The sequence below is a fragment of the Lissotriton vulgaris genome, unplaced genomic scaffold (assembly GCF_964263255.1).
Source record: "Lissotriton vulgaris unplaced genomic scaffold, aLisVul1.2 SCAFFOLD_1644, whole genome shotgun sequence".
Classification (NCBI taxonomy): Eukaryota; Metazoa; Chordata; class Amphibia; order Caudata; family Salamandridae; genus Lissotriton; species Lissotriton vulgaris.
In genome coordinates, this window is record NW_028246115.1 from 103,441 (window position 1) to 116,232 (window position 12,792).

At 42.8% G+C, this 12,792-nt stretch overlaps 1 protein-coding gene across 1 annotated transcript in view; it reads left to right on the forward strand.

Moving 5' to 3' along the window:
* NUP54 (nucleoporin 54) overlaps positions 1-12,792 on the forward strand; it is a 232,520-nt gene that overhangs the window by 31,778 nt on the left and 187,950 nt on the right. Inside the window, exon 2 of the mRNA XM_086949277.1 lies at positions 6,883-6,981. Coding sequence (XP_086805403.1) covers positions 6,883-6,981 — 99 coding nt within the window. The remainder of the gene's footprint in view (positions 1-6,882; positions 6,982-12,792) is intronic.

The window sequence follows — 12,792 nt, forward strand, 5'->3', positions numbered from 1 at the left end:
GGCTGAAGAATCCAACATGAAAAAACAGCTGCAGAAAAGAGGCTCTAAATCGGGGGCAACATTTTTTGTAAGGTGGGCGATGAAGCCATGCAAAAAGGCCCAACAATTGTTTCGTTTTGTAAATGAACCACAACCCATCACCCATCTGTTCAGACTCTTGCAGCTCATTAAATATCTTATTTTTGGTTTTAACTGTGAATGTGCATAAAAAAGATTTTTCAATAATTCTTCTTTTTCCAGACTGCTTCCTCACCGTGAACATTCTGCCAGGGGAGGGGGAGCTAATTATTTTTCGGCACGCCATTGGGGGTGGGTAGGGATTACCTGTCTTTTTACCACTTTTATTTTGGAATGAATGCATACCTGTCAACTTATGCACATTTGTCGGGTGCCAACCACTTTTTTTTCTATCCTGTAACACCTTACAAGAGAGTGTTCATTCCTCTTTAACCTTAATGGGATCACCCTCTTAAACGCCTAAACTCATCCAAATATTTGAGGCAGAAGGTTGCCAAATTTGTGTACGCTAACGCCAAAGACACAAAAAAATAACCTGCTGTGTCCAGGGAGGCAAGTTTCGAATAAGTAAGATTAGAAGTCAGATACCTGAATCTACTGTCAAAAATAATTGTCACTGGACCAAAACGTCACCAAGTTAAGCTACTGGATTAGTTTCATTGGGTCTTTGGGACTAGAGTACAGCACACAACCAGCTTGGAATACTTGTTAGATGCTTATAGCTCCATTTTCTTAACTCACACTAGTAAACAACCGAATATCATTGAACTGAGTACCTACCCTTCTATTATCCTGGGATCTCCATCAATCCGTATAATTGCATAGGTGGTATAGATTCACTTGTTCCAAGTCTTCCTTAATAATGATTTGTGTTGGTTAATGTGAAAGTAAGAAGAGATTGCTACAGACTACTGTCTGTTGCTTTTTGTTTTAAGCGCAGGAATTAATTTTTCTATTTCTTTTTTCTTTTCTGCAACATGAATAATCGATTTTGCCATTGTACAGCACGGGCTTAGTCTCATCACAGACAGAGCTAGCTGTTGGATAGTAAACATGGACTGGTGGAAGGTGTCATCCAAGATTTGGAGACTTTAGGCACCTCTGCTAGTGTGCATGGGGTGTCTGGAGCGCACTAATATTCAAGATTCCGGTTAAATTATTTGTGGATAGCCGCCTGCCGCAGGTGCTTCTGGGGTGCACGCGCGCTCAATAATGCGCGCAGATGGTGGAAGACAGCTTTACGAGCGGCCATGCAACTGCTGACAATTTAGCTCCCCATTGTAAGTTTGCTATTTTATGTCGTTCATTAGCCAAGGCAATTTCATGCATATGGATATAGTGCATTAAGTGCCGGCATTTAAATATAGTGAAACTAATTTCATAGTGATTAGTTGACGGAGTGCGTTGACCGCATATCGTCTGCACGGAGACAATTTGCATTGAAATGCCGGGCAGTGGCACGCCATGCTTTCTTCAGTCGGAGTGGCCAATGCGTCGAGGCCACAGGAAGAACAAGATTTACAGGTGTGAGGAGAGCCTTCCCACTCCACTGTATAAACAGACAAGCGCAGCCACACTGATTAAAACAAGATGGCCCCTGCGCGCCGCTGTGTGTCTCCCGAGCCTTTGGCCAATTGCGTGCTAAAGCCACAGGCACAAGCTTCTACTGAAGCAATTCCAAGAGGCCGATTTCCTATGCAGCGCTTTGACCTAAAAACTAGAGGTCAGTGGGTTCAGTATCTGCTTCAGTGTGTAACATGAGTTTCTGTTGTGATCGTGGTTTAGGATTTCACTTTCATGGCCTAAACTGAATAGGTCTGCTCTTGTTGCTAAATGCATATAGTGTGGCAAACATTTTGAGATGATGAGAACCATGCAAGCATGGCACACAAGATAGCTTTTTTGAGTATGTATGGTCCAGTTTTATCCAAAAGATGCTAAGTTCATGGTTATTTATTTGACTAGAATGACCCTCAATCCTACTAATATGCTCCTAGTATAGTCTGGTTTGTTCCCTCCTAATCATGATTTAAATATCAAACATGAATACCCTCATTATGAGTGCTCCACTGGGGGATATGTTACTTATCGGCCCTGAAAGTATCCCTTAATCTGGAGATTGGGGTTTATTGATATTTTATTCAGTGCTTGATGGATGGATAGACTGCACACTGTGGAGTGGTGTGGCTCACTGGTTAGAGGCGGCAGACCCGTAAGCAGAGAACGGCCCGGGACCAGGGTTCAATTCCCGACGCGGCAGGGTCGTGGACCAGGGTCAAAACGGACTCGATAATTCTCGCCTCGGTGCCCACTATAACCAGGGAACACACTCGGCAACTCTGGGCATTAAGCTTTCCTCATCTCTACAACGGCCCCCCACAGACGCCGGGGATGCCTGGTTTCACCTTGGAGATACCCAGAAAGGGACCATCTCACAGGGAAAATCAGGACGGGTTCACCAGCGGTCTTCAGCTCCAGGATACTCCATGGAGTCGCAGTGCGCTTTACAAGTACACCCACATTTACATTTTACATTTACACTGTGGGTCACTAATACCAGTCCTTGACTGACCCTGGCAGTCTTTCTAGAGTGACCCAGTGGGTGAAAAGCAGAATGTTGGCCATATTAAATTAAGTGTTTCTTTCCTTCACCTTATATTTATTGCTGCGATGTGCTGATTAAGCATGTCCCAAGGAGTCTCCAGAATCCTACTAGTCGTGCAAAGGGATTCAGTATGTCCTGTTAAGGGGGGAGATGTGGCCTACTCATTAAGGAATCTGCTTTTGAGACCTGGCTTCTAATCTCCGCTTTGGCAATTTTCCAGAAATCTGTATAGTTCAAACCTGATTGTGAATCCTCTTCCTAGCTCCTATTGATAACTGCGTTGCTCCCTAGGTGAGTTGAAGTTAAAATATGTTGTGATTGGCCAGCTATTTTTATTAATATTTATTATTATTGTTTATCAGCAGTTTAAATATCCCATACAAACAACTACATATAAGCAATATACATTTAAAACTATTTAAAATATTTAAGCCATAAATTCTAGCATTACATATCCTAATACTACAAGCATTCATGATTCCTTGGCAGCATGATTGCTGCATAACTGCAGGGCATTGATAGATCATGAACTATCTTGAGGCAGGTAACCCATGATCTCAAGATTTGATGATGTGTTGCTGTTATAGGAAGTCCTGCCAGCTTCAACACTGCTCATTATTAAAAGTAATTGTATTTATTTTACCCTTGCTACCCCTGACGAGGTGTCGAAGTGCTTTTCGGCGAGTAACACGTGACTGAAGAACCCAAAAAGGATTCATAATTTAGAAGTATAAGGAAATATACTTTCATTTGAGTGATAGACATGTGAGCCTGCTCGTTGGATTGAAAAGTATAATGGAGGGATAGAAGAGGGAAGCGCCTAGAAAGTGCTTATTGGGAGATCATAGTAGTAGGAGGAGGTTTTAGCAGAGGAAAGAGTGTCTAGAAATAGACTAGGAAGGTTCTAGTAGTAAAATAAAGTCTCTAAGGGGGGAAATATTAGAGAAGAAATTAGAAATGGTTGTTTGGGAGCTCATAGTAAAATGAGGTTTAGGGTGATGCAAGGAGGGGTGGACGAGGGAAGAGTCTAGAAAGGGTTATTTTGGAGATCATAGTAGTAGAATGAGGTTTGGATTGAGTCCGAGAGTGAAGGTAGGAGACATACTGAGAGAGGCATAGGGTAGGACATTAGAGATACACTGTTAGAAATGGGATTTTTGGTAGGCTAGGGCCCAGGCCAAAGCCAGGCAAAACCCAACACTAGTCAGAATAAGGGAGTTACACGTCTAAAATAACCCCTGCTCACCCCCTTGGTAAATGTAAATGTAGAGTATTTATATAGCGCACTTCTACCCAGAGGCCTCTTAGCGCTGTATTGATACCGCTGTGTAACCCATCCTGGCTTTCCTGTTAAATGTCCACTCCTGGGCACCCCCAAGGTGAAGCCAGGCATCCACAGCGCTGCTGGGGCCGTTGTGGAGATTAAGCAAGCTATTGCCCAGAGTCACAGAGTGGGACCCATGATTAGACTTGGCACCGAGGTGTGAATTAACAGTTCCGGGGAGATTGAGTCCAAGAGCCGCCAAGGCGGGAATTGAACCCTGGTCCCGGGCCAGACCTCTGCATCAGGGTCTGCCGCTCTAACCATTGAGCCACGCTTCTCCACGAACAGCCAGGCTTATCGTGGAGGCAGTGTATAAAGCATTTGCACATAACCAACAGTCAGACAGTGTACACACCACAAAAAGACACCACACCAGTTTAGAAAAATATCCACATTTTTTATATAATTAAAACAAGACCAAAAACGCTGAAAAGCCACAATACTATACTTAAAAGTTCACAGTTCAAAAATACGTTGATTAAAAAGAGTTCTTTTCAGAGATGCAGGGTGATGGGGCCCTTGAAGTCACTCACATTGTAGGTCAAGCTCCTTTCTGATGGGATCCGGAGCGCTGGCGCCAACAGGCGTCTGGTGTGGCGGTATGAAGCGCAGCTGTGCGGCGTGCAGTGCCCCCAGGTCGCGATGTGAGCAGCAGCTCAGTGGCAGCATCAGATGGCGTCATTGGTGAGATCAGGGTCACGGTACAAGATGGAGGTGGTGCGAGATGGAGGCGGTGCTCGTCACGGTGCTCGTCACGGTGCTAACAGGTGATGGTGCAAGCAGCGGCGTTGTCGTTGCTGATGCGCTGTCATCAGCTGACGAACTAGAGGCGATGACACCGGCGTCGGTGAGCCAAGGCTGCGGTGTGGGATGAGGGCGGTGCATCATGTAAACTTGCGAGCTGTGCCCCCCGAACCACGGTGCAAGCAGCGGCGTCTATTTCAGCAGGAAGTGCGGCATCAGGAAGGCCCCAGCGTCGTTGTGTACAAGTGAGATAGTAGCCAGGACCTTGTGTGGAAGTTCCAGGTGGGGGAAAAGGCGTTGTAGAATTTTCATAGTAATGAAGCTGAATCTTGCTAATTTGTCCACTTGGACCTTCATTGACCACTTGTAATCCAGGGTAATTCCAAGTTTTTTACTTCCTTAGATACTTTGTTCTGATATCGTATGGCCAGGCTGCGAGTGGGTCCTAATTGTTTTTATCGCCACATGTGAGTATTTCCGTTTTCGAAGCATTTTAGATGGCTCCATGCCATCCACTGATCAAGGACTCTGAGGCAAATGAAAATTTGAGAATTTCCAATGTCTTTGGGGTAGGTGAAGGACCTATGTTCTTGCATGAGGGATCTTCAAAGAAGGCAAAATGCCCAGCTGGAATAAAAGAAGGGGTTAGGAGTGCTACTCTTTTGGATGAGATGTAGTCAAATGTATTGCCACTTCGAATTTGGAGACCTGAGTTCTAATCTCAGCTTTGACAATTGACCAAAAATCTGCACAATTACATTGCGGATCCTTTCTCAAGCTTCCATTGAGGTAGCTCTCCAGGTAGGTTGTTGTTAATGTATGCACAAATGTACTTGTAATCAGCTGCAAATGCAGTTTGCGCTGGCTATGGGCTGACATTTTGACTGCTGTCCCCAAATGACACGCTGTGAAATGTAGTCTACCCCTAAACCAGTCACTCCTGGGTGCTGGTAGCTGTCCTATATACAGTAGAAGCTGTCCAGTGTAAACCGCTTCCATTTGCTGAATGATTCCGGACTGAAGGCTCTGGTACGCTTCTATGTTGAACAAAAAGGGTGCTGGTGGCTCCCTTTAGCCATCTGTTTTGCTTTACGCCTTGCAAAGACATGCAAGTGTTGATATTGCAGTTGGCATTAGATTTCCGAATTCCACTGTCACTTTTGCATATTGTGGTTTGGGATGTTACATGCACCAAACGTACCGCACCAAACGTACCGCAGTGTGTCCTCGTTGCACGCAGAATCCCTTCTTACACACCCAAACACATTTTTCCTTCTGACAATGCACACAATTTATATTGAGGTACTATTGTTTTAGGTGGAGGAGTCCACATGTTCCTTTCTTTTGCAAATTTATGATCAATTGCACAGTATTTTAAAAATATTTCAAATGACACTGAAAACCATAAGTAACGGCTTAGATGGTTTCCAAGGCTCAGACATTTGTTGCATGGAGGCAGTGTAAGCGGAGCAAATTGCTGAGTTAAGTTGGGGGGGGGGGGGGGGGGGGGGGGGGAAGGTAAGAGTTGCGTAATGGCTTCCTGTCAAAGTTTGCTGTCATTTGTTACCCAGTGCTACATATATATTTTATTATATTTTGCACACTCTGTGTAGCATGCACTCTTTTCGGAGTGGTTCAATATTTTTGTATTTGGAGAATAAACTAAGTGTACTGAAATCCACAAGCAACTAGTGTGTGCCGCACACACACACCAGTTTTTTTTGTTTTTTTACAATTGGTTGCCTGGCTCTTCAGTGGACTTTGTATTGAAGTCTAATTTTATATTTGTATTATTTAACTTTTTTGTATATAAAAGTATGGATATAGGGCCTATGCCATTTTATTTGTGCTATGAGATGGCTTTAGGGCAGGATTTAGTATGTGTAAAAACAATGCTTTGATAATTGATAAGAATCCAAACACTCCTTGGTCTAGCCCCATAAGCAATAATTGAGTGCTTTTAAAACTGTGTATGTTATCTTAACTTTTCTCTTGTTCCCTCCGAACCACACTTTGCTGAAGTTTCTCACATTGATCATTTATTCAGGGTGGTTGTGGATGCTCTGTGATAAAAATCGATTTGTCTTGTGCGGCTTAGTGTTGGTACTGCGAGCATTGTTCATACAAAAGTTACTTTGGTGCTAATGGAATTCAGTTTATATTTACAATATTATTTTTATCTCCATAACAGCAACTGGGTTTTCACTAGGTGCATTTACGCCCAAAACCACCGCTGCAACAGGCTTTGGCTTTGGAGCAACTACAACAACGGCAGCATCAACATTTGGAGGTAACACTGCCATGTTTTTTACTGAGCTAAACTGGTTTTTTCATGCTCCGCTGTTTCCAAAGTCAAATAGGAAATGAAAACTCTAGTTGTTGGAGACTGCTACTTTGGGCTTTCTGCTAAATCTTTGGGTATTGGGGAGTGTGCACTTGCTGTCTAAACTAAGTGTACCATTTTGAATTTCCATATTTAGCAAAACGTACAGAGGTTGTAAGCCATTCTATGGTTAACAATGGGTCTTGAATGAAAAATTGTATCCAGTGTATTATGTGTCTCACTACCCCTGTGGCTACAGTCCTATATAGTCATATTTGCTAAAACATTGACCGTCAGAATAGGCTACATCCAAATAATGCACTGTACGAACGCCTGCTGAGGTACCACTGTCCACCAAGATGCTTCTTGCCACTTTTCAGATGTGGAGAGCTAAAACAAAATGCATCCCGGTACCAACTACCCGGCTGCTTTGATATGAGGATGCTAAAAGTGAGTTCCAGGCTGCATTAAAGAGCATCATGTTCATTTAGAATGTCTTTCATCTTCAGTTTATAGTATTCAGCTCTTATGCCGAGATGTACATTGTTAAGCAAGAGCCAAAAAAGTTTGCTACAAATCACAAGCTAGAATATTGCCTACCAGCTTCAGAATGTTAAACTGCAGCAGACCAGCTCGATCGTTCTTCTCTATTAGCATTGGCCCAAGCCATATAATACACTGGCTTTCTGGACATAACTGCAAAGGATAGCAAAACGAGAACAAACATAAAAGTTGCTGTAGTGACACAGCTGGCTCATTGCCAGCAAGGAATCTAAAGGGGTGGATGCTTGCTATGATTCTCGCCTTTGGAATCCTTTTACCTAAAAAAAAGTTTTCAGTATGGTTTCACCAGCCATGCATATGTACAAGCGTTTTCTCAATGGACCGTGGCAGGTGGATACAGCGATGAATTTCAGATTGTGTCTGTTTGAGATGGCATGACCCTTTTCTCTATCCCTCAAATAGACATTTGTTACCTGTATAGAAATCTGAAGAAAGCTTCTAGTTTGAAAACAATAGCACTGTTAAAACGTCAATCCTAGTGAGTGTTCCAGGTAAAAGTAGAGGATATTAACGGTAAATGTGTTTATTACTTCAGAGGTCGGGTCAGCAAGTTACTGGAATTTTAACTCGGGAAGTGGGTTGCCCATGTTATGCGAAACCTGTTTCCAGTCGGGGGCTTTTGCGAGTATCTAAAAAGTCAGTAGTTTGTTTAATTACCTAAGCACCCTAACGCATCTCATAGCAATTATTTGTAGGTGAAAAATGTAGGATTGATTAAGCGGTCTTCGAAGGCTTGGGGAGAGGTGGTCACCCCTTCTGGAACCCCGGCTCAGTGGTAACTAGGGCCTTGAGGGCATATTTCTGTAAAGTTGGTGTCCTGAGTTTTAACAGAAATGCGCAAGATTCCAAGGGTAATGTTTGTGCTAATCATAGGCTGAATTATTTGTCACTTTTGCTTCTGTGCTGTATGCCGTTTCTGACGGGTCAATGGTCACACCTATACTGTCTTTGGGAGAAAAAAAATCTGTCCAGCATTGTTTGTAGTTAATTTATGCTAGTTCCCAGATTGTTTCACCAGTCTCGCTTCACTGTTTAATTGGAAATGGAACCAAGGCATTATCTGCTGATATAATTTGCTAGTTTAATTAATGTGAAATTCTTTTGTATTTTGTACATTCTCTGTCAAAACCTTTTGATTGAAATTCACACAGCTGATGTTTTAAAATCGATCTTTGCAGGTCGGTACTTTTGCTGGTACTTATCTGCCTTTTCTGATATTAATTTTCTTTTGATTTTCTAATGTCTTGTATTTTTTTGCATTCATTTCTATCTCATACAAAGTCTTTTCTTTCCTAGTTCTTACCTGTTTCTAACTCTTGCTAATTTTTTTTAATGCTTGCCGCACACCAGGATTTGGTGGGCTTGAAAATGCGAATTCTGCTACCAGTGGGTTTAATTTTGGGGGTTTTGGATTAACCGTGAACCCAGCGTTGAACTTTAACATTGGAGGTTTCGGTGTTCCCACTACTGCAGCACCACCGTTCAATTTTGGTAATGGCCTTGCAAGTACAGGTAGATGATGTGAAGTAAGCACTCCATTAACATTCAGTATGAACTGCAGCAGTCCACGAATATTCGGCCCAGGATTCTAGGCACATAAGTGGCGGCAAACCGAGCACCTCATTTATGCCTTTGATTTTACAAAAATGTTAAAACATAGAACCTGTATCCTAATCATAATGAAATGTAGCTACTTAATGGGTAGTTATTTTAAAAATATATTGTTAGTCATAAGTTGTGCACTTTGTTTCACATAGCTTTCATTAGTGGCTTTCAATTGATCAAGCAAGCTCACCAGGATCCTGCAGCTCGTTATAGCACCTTAGTGGGTCATGAAATACAAAGATAATATTGACATTATACAGTGTGCACAGGAAACTTAAAGGGTCCATGGTAAACTGCCCCTAATGACTGGGATCTTGTTGAACTTTCTACCATTGAAAGCTTTACACCTCATTCTAATTATTTCTTGGACTGCTGCACTCATTTATCCATACCACTCGTATTATTCCATAGTCCCCGTTTTGTTAATCCTGTATACCACCACATTTTCACTTCTGGGAAAACATCCTACAATATACGAATAATGATAACGTTCCTATGTCCTTTCTCAATTTATGAAAATGTTATATGTAAAACCATGTTTTTTTTGGCACTTGCTGGAAAGTGTAGCAGCACAGCCTTGTGCAGTTGTCACTCGCCCTGTTCTTTGAGCGTGAATATCTTTTCTAATAGCATCCTCAACAGAACCACAATGTGGAACTCGACAGAACAAACCCAGGCAAGCCTGATTGATCGTATAGATTGCAATCAAGGAAATAGAACACTCCACTCTTGTCTCTGATAAAGGTCATGAATGCGGCTATCAAAGATAAACATGCAGCACATGCAGTGAATATGTAGAATATTGATCTCAAACTTTCTTTATTGAATTTTCCATAGGGCACTTCGCCATACAAAGACAATGATACAGAAAGTAAACATCAGAAATATGCATCGGAGTACTGTTGGAACAAATATCATCAATGATATTTACCCTCTAACAGTACCTGTGCCTAACTTTATCCTCCCCACCCCCTAAATAGCCCTGAGCTACAAACCATGAGTGAGACTAATGTGGTCATATGTTGCATGGTGGGCGTGAGCAAGTCAACCCCAGAGTAGCTGAACTAAGTGGGCCTGTGATATTTATGTTATACTTTTAAATCTGAAAGAGGCGAAGCAGTGTGGGGCAAGCCATGAGGGAAAGACCTATTGAGAAAAAGGAAACCAGAGCACCCCCAAATGTATATTTAAAATGTATAATTATGTAGCATAATACCAGCCATTCTCTCCATTGTCCAGGCTTGCCATTGCCTGGTTGCCACTGAGAAATCGAGGGTGGTGGGGTTTTCTTGCAAGAAGCTGCCAAAGCTTTCTTGGCCACCCCAAGGCACAACCAGATGATTGAGCGATTTCCTGAGGTTTGACGCTAAAGAGCCCTGTCCTGCAGCCCCAAGAAAGCTAAACCAGATGTGAAAGGAGTCTGGTATCCCAATATGTCTTTAATTTGGACTAGGAGTTAAGACCAGAAAGGGCAAATTATCGGAAAGTCTCAGCATATGTGAGGGAATTCCCCTAGTAACCCGCACCCTCTCCAACAAAGGTCAGATGTGTTGGGATGCATTTTTTGAAGTTTGGTTCGGTAGAGGTACCAACCAAACAGTATTTTATAATGGGCCTCTCTCGTTCATATAGAATGGTTGAATCCAGGAATGTTATCCACAGCTTCCGCCATTGCGCATCTGAGATTGTGTCTCCTAGTATCTTAGACCAAAAATCAGTGGCGAGACCGGATTCTGGAAGCGGTATCAAGTAAGTGAGAGTAGAGCAAGGAGATACTGCCATTAGTCCCTCCTGAATGTTTGAAAAATTTCTTGTTTAGAGAGAGATCCCTAGGGGCTGCCTCATTCACTTCTGGGTGGAGAACCCAATGTTCCAATTGAGTATAATGATCTCTTTGAATTTGGCAGGAATAAGCCTTGTTGACAATTTTTAAGGTGAGGCTATCTCATCCATGGAATAAATCTGAGATAGTAAGGCATCCTTCCTCCTTTCAAAGATCGAAAGGGGTCTGATGTGAGTGTTCACAGAAATACAGGGTTAAAGTTAATGAGTAAAGAGGGAGGGGAAAGTAGCCCAAGCTGCCATTTGAGTCATATCATCCCATGCTTTAGGGTTTGTTTTTGTAGGCGTGCTAAGGTATGCATTTGAGGTCTGGCTGCCTTCGGCTTCCTTTATATGTCCCATATATCTGCCTACCACTGCCTGATCCATATGAAGCCAGTGATTTTATGATTCTCTCAGTATATCATTCTTAGTTGCGCCACCTTATAGTGTAAGGAAAAATCAGGAGGTGCTAGTCCGCCAGCATCTTTAGGTAAGCGCAGTATTTTATAAGGTATTTGGGCTCTGCTTTCTTGCCAAATAAAGCTGTTCACCAGAAAACGGATAGCCAAGAAGAATTCTCCATCTAGTTCAATTGGGAGTCCCTGAAAAAGATATAGAAGGAGGTAAGACAGTCATTTTATTTTCGCAGAATGCAACCTAGCCAGGATAAATACATGGGTGCCCATCTTTTAAGGTCGGCTTTAAGTTGTTAAAGGACCAGGGGGTAATTTTGCATGGTACAGATATGAGCCTGAGGGAGAAATATTTATCCCCAAGTAGGTAAGATTCTTTTTAACCTATTGGAAAGGAGTGGAGGGTGCCAGTGTTTCTATCTATGGTGTAGGCAGGGTCAAATTAAGGAGAAAAGATTTGCGAAGGTTAATACGGTAGCCTGCTACCGACTCGTAGACTGCCAAATCCTGTTGTTAAGCCGCTAAAGATTCTGAGGGGACAGTAAGGGATAGGAACACATCATCAGCAAACAGCAAAATCTTGTTATAATAGATCAAATGTGAAGCCCTAAATCGATGGGGCTTTTCTCCTCTTTGCTGTGAGGGGTTCTATGCTAAGGGCCAATAAAAGTAGGCAGAGTGGACACCCCTGTTTGGTACCACGTTTTAGTCTAAAAAGGTCTGAACCCACTCCTTTCACTAGTAGGCGCAATTGCGAGATTGCATAGTTAGCCTGAACCATAAATATGAACTGTTTGCTCATGCCAAAGCGATGAAGGGTATGGAAGAGGAAGGGCCAATCTAGTGCCAGAAGAACCACGGGAATGTGGTGTAGTAGCTTTTGCGACCAGATGGACCAACCCCGCAAGTTGTCTGTTTCCCTTTGATAAATCCCACTCATCCAGGTGGATCAACTCCGGTATAATCACTTCCAGCAGCGTGGCATGTATCTTAATGTAGAGTTTGGCATCTAAATTTAGTAGGGCTATAGGTCTACAGGATGCAAAAACAACAATTGATGGACAAATGCTGAACAATGTCATGCATTCACCCTAGTACAGAGATCTGGTCCTAAATCTTTAGTTTTTTCTGCTCTCCATGCCGTTCCAGTTTAGACCTTGCCATATGGAAATCAGTCTTGACCCTGTTTCCCAGGGGAACAGTCGAGCCCGAACTGCCAGGCCAAGTCCTCCCTGAACTAGAAGCAAGCATCCTAGGACCGGTTTCAGGGTTTCAACCCTAATCGGCCAGGCTTGCTTGCCTCCAGTGGCATGGAGAGCATGAAACCCACGTCTGGGCATACCCTTCCCACTCTGGGTAACCAATGCAAAAA